Source organism: Vipera ursinii (assembly GCF_947247035.1).
Source record: "Vipera ursinii genome assembly, chromosome: 1".
Lineage (NCBI taxonomy): Eukaryota > Metazoa > Chordata > Lepidosauria > Squamata > Viperidae > Vipera > Vipera ursinii.
In genome coordinates this window covers 236,362,213-236,387,860 of record NC_139512.1, presented here as the reverse complement: position 1 = coordinate 236,387,860, position 25,648 = coordinate 236,362,213, and the positions used below count along the sequence as shown (strand labels likewise).

Below are 25,648 nucleotides of genomic sequence, written 5' to 3'. Positions count from 1 at the left end.
AATAATGCCGCTTGGGGGGGGAAAGCCCTAATAAGCAGGCATATACATAGAATGAAGGCTATTACTAAGCACATTGATTTGTCCTTTAGATTGTAAGCTGCCCTGAGTCTTCGGAGAAGGGTGGGATATAAATGGGAATAAAAAAAACAACCTCTGGTCCAGGGCTGCTTTCAAGCCACACTGTGTGAATCCATGACAAGACTCTGATTACAACCTTGTCTGCAGCAGTTTCTGCAGCCACATTCACAGCAAGGAGGGGAAATTCAGGCAAATCCTGAATTGACAAAATGCAAGCTGCTAGAGCCGCATCAGGCTCTATCTGTGGCAATGGCAACCTGCTAAGGCCATCTGCGTGGCCCATGTCTTTGCCAGGTCCATGAATCAGCCTGTAGCTGTAGGCCGACATAAAAATGGACCATCTTAACATCCTAGGGGACAGTATTTGAGGCGTCTGCCTATCTGTAGTAAATAACCCCAGCAGTGGCTTATGGTCAGTGAAGACCGTGAATTCCCTACCATACAAGTAATCATGGAATTTCTTCACCGTGGCCACAATGGCCAAGACCTCTTTGTTAATTTAAGCGTAACTGCGCTCAGCTGAGGACAATGTCCTTGAATAATAGGCAATTGGGACTTGAGTCCCATCACTTGCAAATGGCTTAAAACAGCCCCCACCCCATAAGGGGATGCATCACACGCAATGCATACTGGCAATGATTCTTTATTTTTATTTTTATTTTAATTCCATTTATATCCCGCCCTTCTCCGAAGACTCAGGGCGGCTTACAAGCTTAGCAGTAGCCTTCATTCTATGTGAAGTGCGTAAGCACTGAATTGGAGGACAGTAGTGATTTTACTGTCTCAAAGCTGTTTTCGTGAACCTTGGTCCACTTCCATGGAGTGTTTTTGTCTAAGAGCCAGTGTAACGGCTTTGCCACTGCGGCCTTGTTAGGAAGGAACACATGGTAAAAATTAAGGAGACCCAGGAATGCTTGAAGCTCTCCTTTTGACCTGGGGCTAGGTGTCAGCTGAATGGCCTTCAACTTGGACTCGGAAGGGTAGATGCCTTCAGCATCAATACAGAAACCCAGGAACTCAGTAGAAGAAACCCCAATGTTACAGTTATTCCTTTTCAATTTAAGGCCCGCTGCGCGGAACGGCTTTGAAAGCACCTCAGTGGACTCACCGGCGATGAGCACATTGTCGAAGTAGGGGCAAACCCCTGGAATGCCCTTGAGTGTATACTCCATGACACCTTGGAAAATTCCTGGGGCCACACTAACCCCAAATTGAAGGCGTTTGACTTTAAAAGCCCCCTGTGTGTCACAATAGTTTGTGCAGTTGCTGTGGCCTCATCCACAGGTAACTGCTGATAGGACTGTGCCAAATCTAATTTAGCAAACACAGTGCCCCCTTGCAGCGATGCCAAGACGTGGCTGACGACTGGCACCGGCTGCTTAAATGCCCTGTTTATGGTGCACATGTAATCAGCGCAAATTCTGACCTTAAGTGGCATTACAATTGGGTTTTCCCATTCACCCCCATCTACGGGCTGTAGTAACCCCTGGCTGACTAGCTTGTCCAGCTCTGCATCAATTTTATGTTTAAGCACAAATGGCACTCTACAGGGTTTGATCCTAATAGGCATTATGGCAGAATCAAGTTTAAAGGCTATCGGAGGGCCCTTGCACTCTCCCAGGCTTGTGTCAAAAACATCCGTGAACTCCTCACTTACTGACACCAAGTTTGCCGCTTGTGTCCAGTGGATTCCAGTGATTTGGATGCCCAGAGCATCAAACCAATCAAGCCCTACTAAGCTCGTTCTCTGGCCCTCCACCACAATCACATTCAGGGCCCCAAAAACCCCTTGAATTTGATGGTCAAAGTGGCCTCACCTTTGACGGCAACTCAGGAGTTTTGGAAGTCAGTCGGAATGATGTCGGATGGCCTAAGCTTAGCCCATCTCTTGCTATGGTTGCAGATGAAGCGGAAAGTCTCCAGGGAAATGATGGATACCACTGAACCCGTGTCCAGTTCCATCCTGCAAGGAACGCCTTGCAGCTCGACTTGAAGCCGAAGTTTGGGCTTAAAGGGACAGTGAGCTCCCGTGCGGCAAACACTCCAACGGCTGGAGCAAAACCCTACACTATGCTACCGCGGGGCCCCGGTACCTCTCCTGATCGGAACGTCCGATTGGCGGTCCTTATGGCGACCTCTGCAAAACTGATGCGATGTGGCCGGTCTTCCTGCAGGCCCGACATGTGGCTGTCCGGAACCTGCAGTCCACTCATTGGTGGCGGCCGCCACAGCCCAAACACTGAGGGAAGGGAACTGCCTTGTAAGGAGTCTTCAGTTCCTTGTCATGGTGCCGTTGGATCTTGTCAACTTCGTGGTCGGAGTCAACATCTTCTGGAAGTTCAGCGTCCTTGTGGTGGATGGCTTCCTCATGCTGAGTGCTCTTGGTGGGCCGCATGGCCTTCACAGCTCCGCCAGTGGCTTTGTCCACCATGACTTCTTTTAAGACTTCCTGGAGCAAGAGAGTCTCTTTTGCAAAAAGTTTCTGTTGCAGCTCTCTGCTCCATAGTCCACAGACAAGTTGGTCTCAAAGCCTTTCTTCCAAGTCCGAAAATATGCACAGGCGCGAATCTTGTTTCAACGCCATGATGAATTCCATGGCAGTCTCTCCGGGTTGTTGAACTCGTTGTTTGAAGGCGTGCCTCCACGTGATCACCGACAGCTTGGGCTGGAAATGATCGCCGGGCCGTTTCTTCAGGTCCGCGAAAGTAACAGACTCCAGCTGCACCGGTGCGACTAAGTTCTCCGCGATGTTGAATGTTGCAGGCCCGCAGACACAGAGGAATGTTGCGGCCTTCAGGCCGTCTTCAGTGACTTGGTTGGTGCCGAGGTAGTTTTCTACTCTCTGGGTGAGTCACATCAAATTCCTCAAGATTTCCAACTTTTGCCATCTTCAGGAAGTCTTCGCGGCTCGAGCCTCTCGTTGCCTCGTCCTGCTTCTTCTGTAGGCCCTGGGACTGGTCCGCAGGGCGGTGTGGTCACTAGTGTGGCTTGCTAGGTCGACCGGGGGGGAACACGGTCCCTGCCAGGCGCTTGCTGGCCTCATCCCCTAGTGCAGGAGTCAGCAACCTGAAACAGTGAAAGAGCCACTCAGAACCAGTTCCCTCACAAAAGGAAAAACTGGGAGCCGCAAAAAATGTGTGCGCATGTGCGTACATGCGCATATGCGCAGAACAAGGTTTGACTGAAGAGTGGAGCCAAGGCGAGATATGCACCTACCCTGCATATTTGAATTGATTGAACTTTTTTAGTCCCACTTTTTTTTTTTTGGACTGCACATGGCAGAGGACTGGGAGACAGCTGAAAGAACCGCATGCGGCTCCGGAGCCGCGGGTTGCACACCTGTGCCCTAGTGACTTTCAGGTCTTTCAAAGAAGCAGGATCCCACCTTCGTCGCCAGTGTTGTGTAGTGAGTTCTTTGGAGGCAGGAAGCGAGACGAGAGGTTGTAAACAGGAACATTGCTTTATTGAGGCAAGCAGGAACCCTAACTGAATCAGAGGCTTCTGCACAGCTACTTATATGGCTGGCCACTAGGTGGCGGCCAATAGGTTTAAAGCAGGCATGTCCAAAGTCCGGCCCGCGAGCCATTTGCGGCCCGTGGGGCGGTTTAATACGGCCCGTAACAGCCCTCCCTGCTGTATGTAAATGCGGCCCTCCCACGGCCCTGCCTTCTGATTGAGGGCCGCCCCTTCGGGAGCTGCTCCCGCCTCCCCCGCTGAGGGGCCGCCCCAGGAAGCGCAGGCCAGCCCAGCTGCCGCCCCCACCCCGCCAGCCAGGCTCCGGGGCTCCACATGGCTTCCTCCGCCTCCTCCTCCTCCTCCACCAGGCCTGCTCGGGGCCCGGGGCGGCTCCAGTGTGCAGGGGAAGTGCGCGGAGAGCGGATCGCGCCCTCATCCTGGCTGGAGTGCAGCCCAGAGGAGGAGCTGCTGGGCCGGGCATGCCCTGAGCGGCTGGGGGTCTCCGGTCGGGCCATGCGGCACTGTGGGCGAGGCGGGGGTGGCCGGCGGGGGTCTCGGCCTGCCCGCCCATCCTGCTGAGCACCTTCCCTGCACGCCGCGGCTGCCCATGGCGGTGGTTCCGGCTCCGGCGGCGCTGGGGCTCCCGGGCGCGGGGGCTCCGGCGGTGCCGGGCTGGCCGCTCTGGTACCACAAGAACCTGAGCCGGGCGGCGGCCAAGGAGCTGCTGGCGTGGGCCGGGCGGGCCGGCAGCTTCCTGGTGCGCGACAGCGAGAGCGTGGCCGGCGCCTTCGCCCTCTGCATGCTGTGAGTCCGGGGACCCGCGGGCACCGCCTTGGGGATGGGCCGCGGGAGGGAGGGAGGGGAGGGGAGGGGGCCAGGGCACGCCTGCAGAAGATTCCCCCCTGAGGCTGGGCATTCCGTGGTGGCGGCCCCGGAGCCTGGAGCGGGGTCTGTCCAAGCCTCCGATTTCTTTCTTTCTTTCTTTCTTTCTTTCTTTCTTTCTTTCTTTCTTTCTTTCTTTCTCTCTCTCTCTTTTCTTTCTTCTTCCTCTCTCCTGCCTCCATTCTCTCTTCTTCCTTCCTTCCTTCCTTCCTTTCTTCCTTCCTTCCTTCTCTCTTTCTCGTTCCCTCCCTCCCCCCATTCGTCCTTTCTCCTCCTTGTCTCCTTCCTTCCCTCCCTTTCTCCCACCCTCCCCCTCTCAGCCCTGCCTGGCGCTGGAGTGACCTTCCGCCATGGAATCCGAGACGACTTTTTCAGCTGCAGAAATGTCAGCCTCCCGGGATGGGATGGGCGACCCCCCGGCGGGGAGAGGTGACTCCCCTCCCCCTTCTAGTGGCTTTCCCGACTCCGGCCGCGCCGATCTGCCGCTCCTCCGGTGGGTTGAAGGGCCGGCTGCCTGGCCGAACCGCCGTGCTCCTTCCCCTCGCCCCGGGTTTGGCGCGGCGTCTGTGCCAGTGCAGCGAGGCTGACGGTGCGCGCCTGGCCTGGCTGAGCGCGTGGCGGTTCGGCCAGGCAGGAAAAGGTGCAGGAAGTGGCCGCCGCCTGGTAATGGCGCCCGGGCTCACAACGTGGAGGCGGCGAGCAAGCGTGCGCTCAGGGCGAGGCGGCCGCGTTCCAGTGAGGGAAGAGCACCGAGGGAGTGGCTGGCTGGGCTGCGCTGCTGCCGAGCGAAGCTCGGCTGGGGCGCCCGCTCTGCTCTGCCTGGCGCCAGCTCAGAGACTCCGCCCGCCAGGCCCTTCTCCCGCTCAGCCAGGCCAGGCGCACACCGTCAGCCTCGCTACACCGCCTCCACGTTGTGAGCCTGGGCACCATTACCAGGCAGCGGTCACTTCCCACACCTTTTCCTGCCTGGCCGAACCGCCGCGCTCCTCCCCCCCGCCCCAGGCTTGGCGCAGCGTCTGTGCCGGTGCAGCGAGGCTGACGGTGCGCGCCTGGCCTGGCTGAGCGGGAGAAGGGCCTGGCGGGCGGAGTCTCTGAGCTGGCGCCAGGCAGAGCAGAGCGGGCACCCCGGCCGAGCTTCGCTCGGCAGCAGCACAGCCTGGCCAGCCACTCCCTCGGCGGTCTTCCCTCACCGGACCGCCTCGCCCTGAGCGCGTGCTTGCTCGCCGCCTCCACGTTGTGAGCCCGGGCGCCGTTACCAGGCGGCGGCCACTTCCTGCACCTTTTCCTGCCTGGCCGAACCGCCACGCTCCTCCCCCCGCCGCGGGCTTGGCGCGGCGTCTGTGCCGGTGCAGCGAGGGTGCGCCTTCTTTGCCGCCGGAGCTGCCCCGGCTTCGAAGCCCTCTGGCTCCCCTGGGCGAAGGCGACATCCAGGGAAGGGCAGGTGTGTGTGTGTGTGTGTGTGTGTGTGTGTGTGTGTGTGTGTGTGCACGTGCGCGCATTCTGTGTTTCACAGCCATTTTATGGGCTGGGATGTGGGGAGCTGGACAGGGGTAGGTAGGGCCCTGGCCTAGCAGAATTTGTGAAGTGGTGGAAGTGTGTGAGCTGTTACCAGAGAGTCTGACCTTGTCAAAGTAAGTTTGACAAGGTCAGACTCTCTGGTAACAGCTCACACAGTAAGTTTTTTTTAAAATTTATTTAAAATACATTGTGAAAACTCAGCTGTCAGTTGATCTTATGTTATAAAATGAAAAGTATGCCATTTGCAATTAACTTGGCATAAAATAATTCATTTGCATTTAATTGTAATTGTTCAAAGAATGTTCGGAAAAATGTTCGGCCCTCCAGCATGTTCACTTCATCCAATCTGGCCCTCTTTGAAAAAAGTTTGGACACCCCTGGTTTAAAGGAACCCATTCCTGCCCCAAATCATCCAATGATCTTCTTGGAGACTGCATGTCTGGCTAGTCAGCGACGTTATATAGACACCTCAATTGAGCAACCTTAAGCAGCATTCAAAAGACATGTGAAAACAGTTTAAGTAAAATCCCAATACATTACAATTTGGACTAGAAGGAGAAACTTGATAAAACTCTTGTCAATGTCACCCAGTTAAAAAACAAAGAAAGAAATGGCCAGCATTTCCCAAACCACCTGTTGAATTTAAAAGCAAACAAACATGGTTGCTGAAGATAGTAGAAATTGCTGAGATGATCAAATTGGCCTGTGTGATTAGAGAAAGTACTACCTTTTTACTCTATTTTACTTTGTATTAGTTTTTACGCTTGTTTTTAAAACTTTCAATAAAATTATAGTAAACAACACCACAAGTATGGTTTCTCATCACTTGAGCTACGAGGAAAAACTTGGCAGAATACTTGTCATTTCAAAGAAACAGATGGTTTCTGCAAGACAGAATACAAAATGGTGATCGAAAGAACAAAATGGAGTCTGAGGACATGGATGTAACCCATCCTGAACACACTTCAGCCATTTGGAACAAAGATATTTGTATAAGCTAGAATGAAGCTCAACAAGCTGACCAGACTGAAGCACAACAGGCTTGTTTTTGGGGGTGGGGGCTGCTTTGATAGCCTTAATCTTGGAGTTGGTAGGATGGATTCCTTGGGCATCAATTCTACACCCGAGGAATTCCGTGGATGGCACCCCTATTGAGCATTTTTCTTTTTTCAATTTAAGACCGGCTGTTCTAAATCGGTTTAAAACAGCTGACAGCCTGTCTGCTATGATTGTCTCTGATTCGCCGGCGATGAGGACATTGTCGAAGTAGGGGCAGACCCCGGGAATTCCTTTTAAGGTTTTTTCCATAATACCTTGGAATATCCCCGGGGCTGCTGATATGCCAAATTGTAAGCACTTGACTTTAAAAGCCCCGCGGTGAGTGACTATGGTTTGCGCATCCGCGGTTTCCTGAGTTACCGGGAGTTGCAAATATGCCTGCGCCAAGTCTAACTTGGCGAAGATGGCGCCGGAGCGGATGGAAGTGAGGACGTCTCTCACCGCCGGGACCGGGTAAGCGTGTGCGTTTAATGCTCGGTTCAGGGTAGCTTTGTAGTCAGTGCAGAGCCGAATTTGGCCGTTTGGCTTAATTGGGGTGCCAATTGGGGTTTCCCAGCTTCCCCCATCCATAGGTTCTAAGACCCCTAATTGAACCAGGCGTTCCAGTTCGTCCTCAATTTTCTTTTTGAGGGCGAATGGAACTCTTCTGGCTCTGATTCGTATTGGTTGTACGGCGAGGTTGAGTTTTAAGGAGATGGGTGGGCCGGTGTATTTCCCTAGGGAGCCATCGAAGACGTCCGCAAAGTGATTGCAGACGGCTTCGAGGCTTGCGGCCTGTGTTGCGTTAACCCCTGTAATAGCAATGCCTAAGGCCTTGAACGAGTTCAGGCCGATTAGGCTGGTACGATCTCCCTGTGTTACTAACACCTCAAGTGGGCCTCGGAATTTTTTGAATTCAACAATCACTTGGGCCTTCCCTTTTAATTGAATGGGGGTTTTCTGGTAGTCTACCAGATGTATCCGGGGGGGGTTCTAAAGGAATTTGTTTTTTGTTAAGCCGGCAAATTTCCCTGAAGGTCTTGAGGGAGATTAATGACACCGAAGACCCGGAATCTACTTCCATATCACAGGAGACCCCTTGAAGTTTTGTTCTGATTTTGACCTTGGGGTCTAGTTCAGGGGTGTCAAACTCAATTTCATTGAGGGCCGCATCAGCATTGCGGTTGCCCTCAGGGGGCCGGGTGGGTATGGCCAGGGTGGGCGTGGCCTACTGGGTGGGCATGGCTAGAGTGCGTATGGCCTACTGGGTGGGCATGGCCAGCTCTACATCGTTGGCATCAAGGGTGCCTATGGGGGCCTGGGCAGGAGTGGGACATATCTGAGGGTCTCTGGCAGAAGGAGGGTCTCTGGGCCAGGGCCAAGGCAGTGGGGGTCGTTCCCTCACTGTTTCCAGGATGGCTTCGCGGGCCACATGAAACCACTTCACGGGCTGGATGCGGCCCCCGGGCCTTGTGTTTGACATGTCTGGTCTAGTTGGTGGACCCATTTTTCTTCCCTGTCCCTGTCTACCGCCTGCACTTGGGACCCCGGGGGCTTTCCACTATAGGCTCTTGTAGGTCTCGTACCTGGGGAGGTGGCCTCCAACTCGTGAAGATTTCCACAGGGTCGGCTCCGGCATACTGTCCTGATGTGCCTGGTTTTCCTGCAGTTATGGCACTTGGCATTTCGGAACCGGCAGGCGGCTCGGGCATGGTTACCCCCGCAGCTGGCACAGGTGGATCGTTGTTCCTTGGGGTAGCTTCGAGGGGAGTTGTAGCTTTTGGCTTTTTGTTTCTCCTCGTGGTCATTTCGGCAGGTTTGGAGTATCTCAAGTCGCCGTTGTATGGCATCCACATCGGTCAGGTCTATCGGTTCATCGTCGGCGCTAAAGGTTGTCTCTTCCTGATGCACCAATCCATGTTGTTCGATGGCGGGCCGTGCGGGGTCTCCTCGGTGGCTGTCTTCGTACGCTAGAACTTCCCTGGAGACCTCCGCTAAATTTAAATCTGGTTTCGCTATAATTTTCTTCTGGAGGCGCTCGTCTTTGAGCCCGATAACTACTTGGTCCCTGATCCGGTCTTCTAAGTCCGAAAATCGGCAGCTTCGGGCAGCGTGCCGGACTCCTGCGATGAAGTCGGTCGCAGATTCATCCGGTCGCTGGCGTCGATGCGTGAATTGAACCCTCCAGTACAGCTCAGAGCGCGCTGGCATGAAATGCTTGTTGAGTCTCTCAGTTAGTTCAGCGTAGGGTACCTCCGCAATTGGCTCCGGGCTGAATATGCCGACGGCGTCGTAAACTGCCAGGCCGCGGATATACAGGAGGGCTGCCGCTTTGGCTCGGTCTTCAGTGATCTTACTGACCAGAAGGAACCCTTCGACCTGCCCCAGATGTGACTCCCAATGCTCTGGATGGCGGATGTCGAACTCTCGTACGCGTCCAAAGTTGGCCATGCTGTCTTGGTCCGGTAGTCTGCTTCGCCGCGTCTGTGGAAGTTATAACTTCCCGTTGTGACTTCAGCCGTGACTCGCTCTGGTCGCCAGGAACTCTCTTCCCTGACGGTGACTTCAGCTCGACGAAGCAGATCCCACCCTCATCGCCAGTGAAGTGGCTCAAAGACCACTCGGAGACAGCTGGCTAGGTCTAACAGTTTATTGAGGTATCGGACACTTAGGTGCTCTGCTTCAGCTCTTTTATAGCCGGCAGCTGGCTGGCTGCACCAATCCGCTGCTCGCTTTTCTCCCGCTGGGACTGCTGAGCCAATCGGCTGCGGTGTGTGTTTTGACAGCTTGAGTCCTCGTGGCGGGTTGCGCATGCGTGGTGGAGAGCTGCGCTGACAGCGGAGAGCTGTCAGCTGCCTGCGCATGCGCATGCGCTTTCGCCAGTGGCAGCTTTTGACAGCTGTCAAAAGCTACCGCGTGTATTCTTGTCACAGTATTTACCTCATACAACGTTAACATTCTTCCAACTCTTAACACTTAACTTTAACAATTAACATATAACACACAGACTTCTCTGCTTGTACAAGAAAAAGAGGGGAAAAGAAAACCATTTATTTTGATGGAATTTTGAAAATTCCGGTGAGGTTTGCCTTCTCATGAGATGAGGGATTGGCTGAGGACAATATCCTCTGTTCTAATCCTCCCCAAACAGTAGGTAGTCCATTCTCATGTTGGGGTAAGCAGGAAGAGCAGACCAGCTCATAATCAAACAAAACCCATTCCCACTATATATGTTTTCAGGCCTGCTTTTCAGGTTCACATTTCAGGCAAACTTTGTAATTAACACTTGCTATTGACAAAGTGGTTTCTAAATGCAGGCATGTTTGCTTATTAGAAATGTTTCCCTCCCCACAGATATGCCATCATATCATTGTATCCCACATATATATGCTAATTGGAGATACATTCTCTAAGAGCTGATTGCTCCAAAAATATCCACAGTGATATCAGCAGCTGTGGAGAAACACTCAGATTTTTTATTTTATTTTAATTCCATTTATATCCCGCCCTTCTCCGAAGACTCAGGGCGGCTTACAAGCTTAGCAGTAGCCTTCATACTATGTATATGCCTGCTTATTAGGGCTTTCACACACACCCCAAGCAGCATTATTACAAAGTCAGCTTAATTGCCCCCAACAATCTGGGTCCTACCTCGGAAGGATGGAAGGCTGAGTCAACCTTGAGCCTGGTGGGATGCGAACCTGCACTAATTGCAGGCAGCTGGTGTTACTTAAGGAGGCATTAGCCCACTGCTCCACCAAGGCTCTTTTTTTACAGAGGTCCCTAAAGAAAAAGGGACATTCTTTAAGGAAGGCAGCCAAAAATAGCCCAATAATTTGAATTTTTTATTGAATTTTATTGAATTTATTGAATTTTTATTGAATAAGAACTGTACATATCAGGATGGGAAGCAAATACCTTAATAAGAACATGACTCACTGGCAGAAATCCTGCTTAAGTATCCTACTTAAGAATGTGGCAAAACAGGTGAGCTTGGAGGTTTGCTGATCTTTCAGAATATGAGTTAGTAAAACCTGCATTTTGTGATCAATATTGTACATCAAAAAGAGCACACAAATTATAAAATCTCACTGTTGGAATGTGCCATTTAGGTCATCAGATCCAATTGTTTGCTCAGTGCAGAAATTCAAATTAACTTCCGTCTTACTAAATATTAATAAGTGGCCTACTGAACAGCTAGGTACTGATTATAGGTTCAATCAATGTGATCTACATTTTCTTTACAGTAGCAGAGAAAACACAAATCAGGTAATAGTTCATATGCAATTATTAATTGCTACCTGCACATTTTTAATTTAAATAGAGTCTGTAACATTGTGGAACTGAATTGCATTCAATACCAGAAGGTATCCTGTGATTGTATTGTAACACTAAGCATTTTAAACATAACCATAAATAACTTTTCACTAGATCAGGACTTTTCAACCAGTGGTACGGGTACCACCTGTGGTACATTGGCACCTGGCAAGTGGTACGTGACCATCCTAGAAAAGTGGTAGCGGGGGAGGGGAATGAGCTGAACCGGTGGTAGCACCGCACAAGCCTGAGTGAGAGATAGCTGGAGCTGCAGGGCTGTCAGGGCTCAGCAGAAGCACCAGGATCAGTGCCAGGCTCCAGCTGATCGGCATTTCTTCAGGGCTGTCAGGCCTCAGTGGAAGCACTAGGATTAGCGCCAGGATCCAGCTGGCACTTCTGCTGAGCCTAGACGAAGCGCCGATCAGCTGGAATGTTGCAGCATCTCCAGGGTCTTGTGATTTGCATTCAGATGCTTGACAACTGATTCATATTTATGATGGTCACAGTATCCCAGGGTCATGTGAAGTGACCAAAACCTTCTGCAACCACCCAGCAGAGGGGGGGGGAATAAAAAACAAACACCCATCCGCACCCAACCCCTGTTGCCAATCCTCAAAAGAAATGCTCACAACAATGAAAACCTTGGACAGGAGGAAAAGAGCCACCAGGCGGGCGGGCAGGTGTCTTGTTCGGCTGTGGCTAGGGGGACACTTTTTTCAGTGCCACTGTAACTTCAAACAGTCACTAAGTGAACTGTTGTAGGTCGAGGACTACCTGTACTTCATCACTTTTTTCCTTTTTCAGGGGGGTCATCAAGTTTTTGACACCTTGCTAGGCAACTGGTGGTACTTGGATATTGCCATATCCTAAAAGTGGTACAATGAGTGAAAAGGTTGAAAAGCCCTGCGCTAGATCACATCAACCTATTTTATGTTTCCTTTCTTTTATGCCATTGGCATATATTGCCTTAAGTGTAACTGGAATGTCAGATTACTCACCCAGGTATAAAGACTATTTTACACTACCTTGTTGTTCTGACCTCTCATTCAGTTTGTTGAGCGCTCCCTTTGCTGCTGTACTTTTGGCAAGTGATAAAGCGTAAGTCAGAAGAGCCAGCGTATGATTATCCAATGCGATGTTATTTACATGAAATTCAAGAAAGCCCAGTGCTTTTTTTATAGATTTATCATTCTGGAAAAAGAAAAGTAGCACCTTAAGAAATACTTTAACATAAACTGCAATAACTAGTATAAGTCTTTAAGGTGGACTGTTAAATTACAATTTTATATTCAAGATAAAAACATATAATGCTAAAATGTGGGATATGCTATAAAACATTGCAGTAAACTGGAATTGAGCAAGACGGTGCTAATTGTAAGCCTCTTGTGAGGAGTGGACCATAGATAGTTTGAAATTATGACCAACCTCAAAAAAAGGGACTTACAATCCAACATCCATCTGTGCCCACCTCCATGGTCAACAGCATGCTAGGCAACTGGCCCACATTTTCGGCCATTGCAGTATTTCACAAACCTGTGTGTTTACTTCCAGTTTCCCCAAAAATGTGTTTGCTTAATGGCCACTGTGTTCACTTAATGACTACTGCAAAAGAAATCATAAAATCAGACATGGTTATGTGATGACCATCATAATTTACAACCAAAATTGTGGGCTCAATTACAGACACAATTCAAGGACTACCTGTATTGAAACCTTAAAAGGCAGAAGACAGTTAGCAAGGAAATGCAGAATCATTATGAACAAACCATATAGTGATTTTCAAAATTCCATTTTGGTTGGGGACTAAAACAATATGTATTACTGATGGTGGTGATAAGCCATATGCCAGTTTATATGTTTCTTTGCACCATAATCCCATAGAAATTGATTTGGACTAAAGAATGAAAACTGCCTTAGCAATAGCATTCTTATGTTCTACTAGTTCAGATAACTATTAGGAGACACACAACTATTGACTAGAATGAGATGGTGCTGGAAGGTTTTGAATTAATCTTGTTCCTATTAGAATGTGTATGGCAATACTATGGCTTCTACCTATTTTTGGTATTTACCTATATTTATCTTGGGCCAAGCCAAGTTGATTAATTCCACACAAAAGAGAAATTATTTCAGAAATGTAAATGTGAATATATATGCTATTATGTCATGCCAGCATAACAATCAATGCCCAGGTGCTCCTTCATTACTAAATCTTTTGAAAAGATATTTACCTATTAGGAGTGTGACACTTTAGGAAACAAAAGTCAATTCATACTGCATAAAACTTTCCTGTCCTATTCCACTTTGTAAAAGATAAAGTTTCCCCTCAAATAAAAAGCTTACCATTTCTGCACAACTGTTCATTAATCTCACAATTAATCAAGCAGTATACTGTTTTGCAAAAGTGAGAACTGGATACGGAACCACTGATTGGTTCAAAATTGGGAAAGGAGTCCAGCAAGGCTGTATACTGTCACCCTGCCTATTTAACTTATATGCAGAGCACATCATGAGAAAGGCAGGGCTAGATTAATCAAAAGTTGGAATTAAGATTGCCGGGAGAAATATCAACAACCTAAGATATGCAGATGATACCACTCTAATGGCAGAAAGTGAAAAGGAACTAAAGAGCCTCTTCATGCGGGTGAAGAAGAAGAGTGCAAAAGTGGGCTTGAAACTCAACATTAAGAAAACCAAGATTATGGCATCCAGCGCTCTCAATTCCTGGCAAATAGATGGAGAAGAAATGGAGGTAGTGACAGATTTTATTTTTCTGGGCTTCAAGATCACTGCAGATGGGGACTGTAGCCAAGAAATTAAAAGACACTTGCTCCTGGGGAGGAAAGCTATGGCAAATCTAGACAGCACACTAAAAAGCAGAGACATCACACTGCCAACAAAAGTGCATATAGTCAAGGCTATGGTCTTCCCAGCTGCAATGTATGGCTGTGAAAGTTGGACCATAAGAAAGGCTGAGCGCCAAAGAATTGAGGCCTTTGAACTATGGTGCTGGAGAAGACTCCTGCGAGTCCCTTGGACTGCAAGGCGTTCAAACCAGTCAGTCCTAGAGGAGATCAACCCTGACTGCTCTTTAGAAGGCCAGATCCTGAAGCTAAAACTCAAATACTTTGGCCACCTAATGAGAAGGAAGGACTCACTGGAAAAGAGCCTAATGCTGGGAAAGATTGAGGGCAATAGAAGAAGGGGACGACAGAGAATGAGGTGGCTGGAAGCCGTAGGCGTGAGCTTAAATGGACTCCAGAAGATGGTAGAGGACAAGAAGGCCTGGAGGAACGTTGTCCATGGGGTCGCAATGGATCAGACACAACTTTGCAACTAACAACAACAACAATACTGTTCTGCAAAGATAAAACCTCATTTGGGAATATGCTAGCATAAGAGGTCCCAGATTCAGTTCAAGAAGAAGTGGAAATAACTTCTGACTAAATCCATGAGCTTTTGGCAATCAATATAGATCACCCTTCTTCTACCGAGCAGATGTTCTTATACACCCCATTCCCATAAAACTAATTAGATGTGTAATCCAATACATCTGGAAGAAATCAGATTGTGAAAAAAGGATTGGTTGCCTGACTGAGAATACTGCAGCTTCAAATGCATTCTTTGGCATTTTATCCTGATTTAAAGCACTAGCCTGTATTGTAAACAGCTTTACAGTAATTTGTTTCAAATACATTAAGATCACTATAATTACTACCTCATTGAACTGATACTCTAATAGAGCAGTCAAGATATAAGCTGTACGGGAAACAGAATCGCTAGTGCCTCCTTGAAGCTTAGTATGCAGAACTCTTCCAGGTTCCTCAAATTCTCCACTGAGTTTCTGATGATTGAGGATCCAAGCAGCTGTTCTCTCCAGGATATATGGGTCAATATCAATGTATGGTTGTGCTTGAATGAAACTCCTCAATACAAAAGCTGATAACCTAGAATGAAATTATAATGAAAGTATACTGTTAAGCATTTTTGTCCAAACTAATTCTTTCTATTAAATGGTTGGTTTCGATCAGTGTTTTTCAACCTGAGCTACATTAAGATGTGTGGATTTCAGCTCCCCAAATTCCCCAGCCAGCAAGGCTTTTAATTTGGAAAAAATAGAGCTCAATGGCTTACATGGCCCATTTTAGGATGTGAATTTGTATAAGTTATAATTTTAAAAAATTATGAAAACTACACATTGGGCATTGGGCAACAATATACTCACCATGTACTCCCAGAGGGATCACTGTTTCCAAAGGCACTGAAAGAGCCATCAGATCTTTTATAGAGAATCTCTCTTTGATAACCTGAACAAATAAAATATGAGAAGCATACTGAACAAACCAAGCAGTCTGCAGTGTCAGGAGATGCAGTTCTGACAGGCTTATCACTCACTAAAGCAAATAGCCTAATCTGCCAAAAGACAAGATTCACAAGGACTGAATTTACTCAAACACTGTTTATATGTTCCCATTCTCAAGTGTAAACAGCATAATACAGAGAGAGGCAACTTCTGAAAGCTGGAGGCTAAAATTCAGTTTCCCAACCTTCAGAATGTAACATCACCAAAAAAGGCATTTAGGGGATTAGGGGTGAAAATGGGAACAGAGAGGCTTTGGGAGGCAAAGACCTACTATTTCCCCTATTTTTAATGTATGCCTTTATGCCCACAAGAAAAAATGACAATAAAGGTTATCTAATCTATTACGTTCACACCAAAACCTGGCAAGTAATATGAAGTAATGCTATCCCAAGGTGGTCTTTTTGCCATGGAATTTCAACAGCACCATTTCAGGCAATGAAAGGTCTACAGATAAGGTCCTGGAGGATGGCCTGCAGCCCAGAAGTAATAGGAAAATAAATAGGCCCATGACGAAACATAAAGCCAAATTTGAAAAAAAAAAACCTGGTGAAAAGGTGGAAGGACTTTTTATAAAGAGTTCAATACAAAGCTGAGAATAATAAAGCTTAAATTATTATCTAGCAAAAACTTCTCAGGAATGCAGGTATATAATACAAAATGTCGACTATATTGGTTTTCTACTACTATATTGTATACACATAATTCACAGGTATCAGCCTTAACATGAGAAATAGGAAACAATTAAATACTGCTACTGTACCAATAATAATAAAAGCCATTACTAGTAGTATTATTAGCCAACAATGCAAAAATGAATACTTGTTTTTAACGTTAAGAGTTTCTGTTTTGTCTAGAAAAGAATTCAAAGAGTATGAATTATTATTTGAATGTTCTCAAAGAATATTAAACCCCAAACCCCAGGTTATTGTTTAAATGAAACAATAATTACTAAATTTTAATTTAGCATACCATTATGACTCATTTTAAATAGCTTCAATAAAACCAATGTTTGGAGAATTTTAAAAAATTACTGCAAAATAAATCAATCTACAGTACAAGCAATGACAGGCTGCTTGCAGACTTCAAAGACGTTTTTAAAAAACAGATGTTCATTATTTTTGAAACTAACTGTGCAACTTTGGAGTAGCCAAAGTTCAAGTGTCAGGTGAAATGTAACCCATGGAGTTAAACAAAGCAAACAAAACTGTTTCTGTGGTCAGTAGCTTTTGTTCTATCTTTGTGGGAGACTGATCTGGGATGTAAGTCTAAATACAGTTACTCCTGGTGTGACACTACCAAGTTTAAGCTAATTTAACTAAACTTTAAAATGGGCCAGTTGTATTCAAGAAGACAACCACATAGATGTCCTGGGACATCTACATGTCATGTGAACTGTACCTGCATAACAATACAGAAATGAAAAAAACAATATGGAATGAGCTTCCTAAGGTGAGTAAGTTTTTAAAGTCTCTAATCTTTATGCTACGATAGTGTTACAGCTTCTCTCAAACAACACCTCCTTCAAGAATGAACAGTTGGTCTAAATGCTTTCAAAGAAATGCACACTGAATTGTATGTTCCTTACCCAAACATATCCCTACCTTCTCTCATATATGACACGACTTTTGATTTAAATTGGGTTTGGAGCTTGCCCGTTTTAGTCAAATAATCCAAAATGTAAATATTAGGTGCAAAGTTAATCATGTTTTGTTCCCCACAACCATAAGGCATCTTGACTAGTGATTCCAAACCAGTGATAGAGGAACTAAGGTGGTCACCTGAAAGATAAAATTTGCAAGTCAGTGATGGAAGGGGCAACACTAATAACAGGTAAACATGTAAACAAAGACCAGGGGGTGGGTGGGTTAAAATGTTATATAATAAACTTTTTAATCAAGTCTCTCAACCAGCTAGCTTCTTTTTAGGGTCAAAATCAACGCAAATATTACCATAAAAACATATTTTAAATAGAGGTATTTCCAATCTAACTAGTCTCTTAATGTGTAGACTTCAATTTTCAGAGTACCCAGTCAAGTGGCCATTACTGAGAATTGTGGAAATTGAAGGCTTCTGGTTTGCCAACGCCGCGGATATGAACATTTGAGGACGGCTCTCGTCTTCCACGTCCAGTTTCGCATCGCTGGGGGGTCCTAAAAGGGCCGAAGAGTCGCTCTGGAGGGGAGACTAGCAAGAAGGGGCTTTTGCAGAAACGCTATGGGGAACAACTCCGTTAGTGCGTGTATTCCCTTCAAACCGGTGAATGAAAGACTGGCCATAGCAAAATGGCCGGTCACTAGGTTGCAGACAGCCGAAGCTACACTTACTACCAGGCAACATTAAAGCAGCGTGGAAGAGATCAGGTAAGATCAACCTCTCTTATACTCCAATCTTCCTCTTTTCACCTAAATAAGCTGCTAAGTACCTTCCCCCCTGCCGAGAGGGAGGGGGGATTTCAACCCTCCCTTCAGAATCAGCGGCGACTGAACCTCCAGGGGTGTTTTAAAAAGAAACGTTGGGGGAAAAAATTGGACCTCAATTAGAACTGTATTCCTTTAAAAAAAACTTTTGGACTAAAAGCTTTTGACTATTTATTCCTTACTTCCCTCAACCCTTCAAAAATGGAGATTGGAGGGTCATTTCAATACAATATACAACACAAGAACTCTTTGATGACCCTGAAGCAAAGAAATGGAAAATGACATAGCAAAGGAAGAAAGCCAGAATAAGACTGAAGAAGAATTGACATATTTAAGAGGCCTGAAACGGAAAATATCTAAATAGACAGGATCGTACTTGGATTATGAGAGATTGTTTTGATGTGCAGATAAAAATACTGGCTAATTAAAAAGCTTAGATGTGTGAATATCAACAGTTAAATTGAAATATTGAATAGTTTAAATAAAATTGACTAAGATGCATTTATGTTAAGAGTGATATAATATAACTAATATACTTAGATGTATTGATAAGTATAAAATTACAAGTCTAAGGACAAGAGAGCAGATATAAAGGAGAAAAGATGTATTAAATGTTGAAATGGGAGAAATTTTGGTTACTGCATTTACAGTATGTGGAAATTATAATGAAAACAAGAATATTATACTGTATTATTAACCTGTTGATATGGAAATGAGATGGATAGGATCAGGACTTTTTTTCTCATAGAACGCTCAGAACGGCGTTTCAGCACCTTTTTTGCACACAAAAAAAGCTCCCTCTATTTGCTTTAGGAGTAGGCAATCTTGGCTCTTTTTTATGACTCATGGACTTCAACTCCCAGAAATCCTGAGCCAGCCACACTGAGGGGAAAGAGAGAGGTTTCCAAGCTGAGCCATGCTGGCTCAGGAATTCTGGGAGTTGAAGTCCTTGAGTCATAAAAGAGCCAAGGTTGCCTACCCTGCACTAGAGGAGATTAAAATTATTTACAAGGTTACTTCTTTAGGAACTAAACTTTTAGAATCTAAAACAGCTAATTCAAAAAAGCCAACAGGAAAGAACCTCACATTTTTCATCTGCTTCTGTCTTTTGGAAGGTAAAATTGGATAACAAAATAATCTATTTCCTATGTTAATATCTCTGCAATGAAATCAATAAAGGTAACAGGAAAGAAATGAGAAACATCTTTCTCAATGTAATATGTCTAATTTAGCTGATGCTAGAAAAAAATAGTATCTTTTGTACACTCTTGAAAACTATTTTGAATCTATAACCATCTATTACAACTAAACCACTTTAAATTAAACAATTCTTAAGAATGAAATATTATTAATTTACTTTTACTGTTTGGACTGTTGTGTGTTTTGAAAAATAGACTATTTAGAATCTAGTTATGTTGCACTTCAGTCTTTAAATAATTAACCTAGTATATACATAACAAAATATGATGTTTTCCATGGTGAGCTTAACATCAATAAACAACATTTATTAAAAAGGCTAAAATAATTTCTGGTGGTATTATCTGTACATTAAAATTTTGTTTAGTCACAATCTTTCACTTTTCACATTCTGGACAAGCAGTGGTCATGTATCCTAGCAAAAGATGTTACATATGTGCATAATGTAGTCAGTAGCATATACCTTTTTAAAAATATCAAACATGCAAAGAAACAAAAATGATCAAAATATCTGTATTACATCCAGAAAAGCCAACTTTGCAACCAATATTTCTCATCCATAACTATGGCACCCTAAGGATACCTGCATACATGCAAATGCTTCTCTGGGATCAGTAACGCAGCAGGGATTGTTTTTTCCTTCCAGTAACAGATTGCTGGGAAATACCAAACATGGCCTTGAGAATTCCAATGTTTGTTACAAATTTTTCTGGATGTGGTTGGAAAGAGGCTGTTTGGCACTGGAGACCACTGCCACGAGGAATAGAGCTCTGGGTCAGGGTTCGGAGCAGCTCTGGGTGGGGGCTCAGCATGGGCCGCAGCGTGGCAACTGTGGGGAGGGGAATCCCCACGGCGGCTGTGGGGAGGGGAATCCCCACGGCATGTGGCTCCGAGCCGCAGGGGTGGGGGTGCAAAGGATGGGCAGCGACACCATAGCAAGACATCAGCATTGCCCCCAGTGACAGCACCTCTGAGTTCTGGCACCTTTTTTTTTTTTTTTAGAAAAAAATCACTGGATAGGATGTGTATCTAGATTATTAGGCACTGGAGAGAACTGTGATAAAGGGAAGTGAGGTCACCTAGAAACATAAAAATGAGAAACTTCATATGTTTTAACTTTAGTATTAATGCAAATTAAAGCTGGAAAAATTTATAAGGTGATTGATGTCTTAAAGATGAAATGTTAAAATAAATAAAACATATAAAAGTATTGACAATTGCAAGGAAACCATTACATAACTGCTAGATAAAATAAGAAGTATGTTAATATAGATAAGAGACAATATGTATTTAAGGAAAAAAGAGGAAATATTGGCTATAACAAAGTGGAGATTTGTAACAACATGTACCTGCATGTACCTTTTAGTGTAATATAGATAAAGGTAAAGGTTCCCCCGCACATGTGTGCTAGTCGTTTCCGACTCTAGGGACCGGTGCTCATCTCCGTTTCAAAGCCAAAGAGCCAGCGCTTGTCCGAGGACATCTCCGTGGTCATGTGGCCGGCATGACTAGACACCAAAGGCACACGGAATGCTGTTATCTTCCCACCGTAGTGGTCCCTATTTTTCTACTTGCATTTTTACGTGCTTTTGAACTGCTAGGTTGGCAGAAGCTGGGACGAGTAACAGGCGCTCACTCTGTTATGCGGCACTCAGGATTTGACCCGCCAAACTGCCGACCTTCTGATTGACAAGCTCAGCGTCCTAACCCACTGAGCCACCGCGTCCCTTACTGTAACATAGGAACCCTCTATTATGGTCCTGACATTCAACCATGGAAGATTAGAACATCATCATCATCATCATAATTCTTTTTTTTTAAAAAAAATATCTGCAAAGTCAATAATATCAGTAAGAAAGAAGATATTCACATATTCAGCAGATACAGAATGACATGTTAATTTAAGCAAGATAACTATGTTAATGTTAGCAAAAAAAGATAATGAAATAAACCAGTTACATAAATTGATATATAAGTTTCTCAGGAATCATCTCTTTTCCATCCATAGAAAATGTACATACAATAGCAATTCTAAAATAACACTAGTCACTAAATAAATAAGTAAATAACTAACATGATGATTCGCTCAACAATTAGATACAACTAAAACTGTATTTCGAGGAAATACAGTTATGCTTACCGGAAACTGTAACTTGCACTCTTTCACTGCCAGGAACTACATCAGATGGGAAATTGAAATTCAAAATTTCGATAAGATTAGTTCTTTTGGATAAGTCCAAAAGAACTGTCTCTGAGTAGGTTTGTTCTAATCCTTCAGCCTTTTAAAAATAAACAAATATTACACATGTAAACAATAATTGTTTACATAAACAGTTGCCAAGCACCTGAATTTTGATCATGTGTCCATTGGGATGCTACAAGGGTTGTGGGTCCTAGGATAAGTGCTAAGTCACTTTTTTCAGTGCCATTGTAACTTCAAATGATCACTAAACAAATGGTTGTAAATCAAGGACTACCTATATTAGCCATTAATCCCTATTCTTCTATGAATTGGTCCAGGCCTTTTTTGAAGTGTAGTCAACCCAGTAACCAGCACATTTCTTGCAATGCATAGGAAAAGCTTTGTTTTTGAGTAATTATTGGGGAGGGGGGAATATATTCCAAACACCGCAAGCCAACACACAAATTAAAGTTCCTGTAATTTAATATTCTCAATTATTTCACCCCTTTTCATTCTGTACAATTCAGCAATATCTGAAGGAGCACTGAGAACTACATTCAAGATGCTACATCTTACAAAGCAAATGAAAAATACTGCAAAAGTAAGCATTTTTTCATATGCTCATGTTTCAAAAGCTTGAAAGATTTCATCACAACTGAATCTTATTATATATAAGTGTGGCTTTGTCCTGTCACTCACGGTCTGTATCAGGAACTGGAAATATAAATTTCAATATGTCTGCCATCACCTCACTTGGCAAATCAGAAACCTTGCCTTACTTAATAAACTCTGTAGGAAATTTATCTAAAAACTGTGAAGTTGGTTTATTAGGCCTTACGTCAAACAAGGCCTTACCTCACCCCTCAGCTTCAAGGGAACTCCAACCTCATCTTCTTCAGTATTTTACTGCAAGATTCTCTGATTTCTTTTTGAATGATCCATAGATGCTTTAAAAATGATCAAAACGGGACTTGGGTAAAAGCTTCTCATCTATCCCAGATAAAGATTCTTGAAATATGGCTGCTTTAAATTACCTTCACTAATAGTCTCTGGAGAATAGCGTCAGAAGCAATAGGTGATATTGCTGTCACTCTGATGGGAATTTCTCCAATCTGCTTTGGCTTAATCGGAAAGAAGACAGTCTTCCCATCTTCACTCGGTATCCAAACAGAATGTTGGTTTCCAATGGCATTTATATCATTGGAAATAACAAAAATTTCAAAGCTATCACTCGTATCAAGAGTTACTGTCACCTACAAAACAAAAGTGGTTAGTTAATGTTTTGTTCTACTGGCAGCAATAGTTAACACTATAACTACAGTATTGAAGCTGGGGAATCAGATGAGTGAAAGTGTATTTTGATCAGATGAGTGCAAAGCGTATTTTGAAAAAAGAGAAAGAATGAAAGTTATCACAGGAAAACTCCTTCTGAAAACATAAAATGGCATTGAATTACATCTGGAAGTTCCTAAACCTGGCAGAATATAAAAATGTTCCTACCAAAACACTGACAGATATAAAGGTTATGCACAGAATCACCTGTGGCTAAAACAATTTGAGCCTCACTAAAGCTTCAGTTGTAATTCAACGTTTTGAGGTAAGATAGAACTTAATTCTAACCCTAACCCTAACCCTAGAAAAAAGATGTCAGAATGAATAGCAGAGTGGGGATCTGAATGACTATCTAAATAATTACATAGGAATGGTTTATCTGGTTTAGCTCTCAAGGTGCAATATTTGGGAAGGGGAACTTGCTTTGTTCACATCTCTCTGTGTTCATATTTAGTCTTAGAAGGATTTTGAGGTGCTTTGCTGAGCTCTTTCAGAAGAGCAGAGGCAATACTGACCCAATTGGATCTCTGTTCCCAGCTTATTAAGCCAAGCCTCTGATGAGGAGGAGTATTGAACTGAGTAGCCTATGAGTCAAACTGAGCTGTTTTCCATATCTACCTTCAAACTAAATCCTGGGGTTGATGCAAAATCCTAATATATGCATAAGTATAACCATGTTCACGTTTTCTTTTAATTTAGGACAGGGGTATCAAACTGCCGGCCCACAGGCCAGATGCATCATAGTGAAACTGCACCCACCCCATTGCCGGCAATGGAAAAAAAGTCGCAATACGTTGCGACACGTCACGTGACATTGCGAGTTTGGTCTAGGGGAATAACAATACTTTATACTTAAACAATAAGTATAGAAAAATTTATAAATATAATTAGGGCAATTTATGACAATCAGGAAGCAAAAATAATTATTAATGGGGAAGCATCTAGCAAGTTTCAAATTCAAAAGGGAACACGGCAAGGCTGCCCCTTATCACCGTTGCTGTTTATATTGACTCTTGAAGTATTAACGAGAACTATAAGAAACGACCCAAAGATAAAAGGATTAACCATTAAAAAGGAAACCTTTAAATTGCAAGCTTTCGCGGACGATCTAGTTTTTATTATGGAGGATCCATGTCAGACGGGACCAAAGCTATTGGAAGAATTATCTAAATATGGTGAGGTTGCCGGACTGCGAATAAATAGAAATAAGACCAAGATGATTGTTAAAAATATGACCAATAAACAAAAAGGTAATCTGGCCGAAATCACGGATATAGAAATAGTCAAGAAAATAAAATATTTAGGGATTAACATTACGGCTAGATGCACTTCACTCAAAAAGGATAATTATGATAGTGTAGTGAATCAAATAAAAGGTGACCTGGAAAGATGGGGAAACCTAAAACTCTCATTATTGGGAAGAATCGCTGTCATTAAGATGAATATTCTGCCTAAAATCCTGTTTCTGTTTCAGAATATCCCAATTCAACTCGACTCTAAATTTTTTCGAAATTTGGATAAATTATCACTAAATTTTATTTGGCAGGGGAAAAAACCAAGAATTAAATTGAAATATTTACAAGACACGAAGGAAAATGGGGGTTTTGGATTGCCAGACTGGGAATTATATTACCACGCCGCGGCCCTGAGCTGGATTAGAGAATGGGTAATCTTGAGAAATAGAAGACTATTAACTTTAGAGGGTCACGATTTGCAATATGGCTGGCATGCTTTCCTATGGACGGAGAAACAAGGTCTTTTCTCGCATTTTCAAAGACACCGGATCAGGCAAGCGCTACTCAATACTTGGAAAAAAATTAGATCTCACAATTACACCAAAATACCGGTCTGGCTATCCACCCTTGAAGCGATAGTTTACCCAAATCTGTTTGATTTGGGTAACATAATCTCATACAAGGATATTCTGAATGAGGAGGGGGAATTGAAACTTAGGAATGAACTAGAATTACAAGGTATAAAACTCGATTGGTGGGCCTACTTACAAATCCAATCGAGATTTAGGAAGGATAAAAATGAATGGGGGATATATACCTCTGAAACAGCATTGGACAAAATATTATTGGGACCGGACTCTAAACAAATAAGGAATTTTTATAAATTACTTTTGGGATATAAGCTGTTTGAAGAGCAAGTGAAAGACCCCATGTTGATCTGGGCTAACAATTTAGGACATAACATCGACCTAGAGACTTGGCAAACAATTTGGGATAGGAATAAAAGGATAACACTGGCCTCATCGTATAAAGAAAATTTATTTAAAATGTTTTACCGATGGCATCTCCCCCCAGCCCGCTTAGCAAAAATGTACACAACAGTATCTCCCAAATGTTGGAAGTGTTCTGAAGAGATAGGCACATACTTCCACACGTGGTGGTCTTGCAGTAAAACACAAAAATTTTGGAGAATGATTTGGATTTGGCTGAAAGAAATATTGAAACAAGATCTGGAGTTTAGTCCAGAACTTTTCTTGTTGGGAATCACGAAAGAGAAATATCCTAAAGATGTGCTATACTTAACGATCCATATTATCACAGCAGCTAGAATATCATTTGCGCAAAAATGGAAAAAGAATGAGATCCCAGGACAAAAAGAGGTTATTAGGAAAATTTGGGATTGCGCTGAAATGGACAGATTAACTTTGGAATTAAAGAATAAAGATCAATCAGACTATTATAGAATTTGGAACAAATTGTATCTTTGGATGGATAAAAAGAAAGGTCTCTATTAGGTTTTACAGACTAGCTCACTGTTTTAAATATTGTGGTATTTCACCGATTTGTAATCTAAGTGTATTTAAGTGTATTTTTGATGTACATATATACATGTATATATATATATATTTAAACA

At 44.2% G+C, this 25,648-nt stretch overlaps 1 protein-coding gene across 1 annotated transcript in view; it reads right to left on the bottom strand.

The window, feature by feature from the left end:
- CD109 (CD109 molecule) overlaps nt 1-25,648 on the bottom strand; it is a 98,065-nt gene that overhangs the window by 26,854 nt on the left and 45,563 nt on the right. Inside the window, exons 21-26 of the mRNA XM_083377757.1 lie at nt 22,483-22,701; nt 21,407-21,545; nt 17,254-17,430; nt 15,515-15,596; nt 15,008-15,236; nt 12,315-12,480 (exon numbers count right to left, since the gene is read on the bottom strand). Of these exons, the coding sequence (XP_083233883.1) occupies nt 12,315-12,480; nt 15,008-15,236; nt 15,515-15,596; nt 17,254-17,430; nt 21,407-21,545; nt 22,483-22,701 (1,012 nt within the window). The remainder of the gene's footprint in view (nt 1-12,314; nt 12,481-15,007; nt 15,237-15,514; nt 15,597-17,253; nt 17,431-21,406; nt 21,546-22,482; nt 22,702-25,648) is intronic.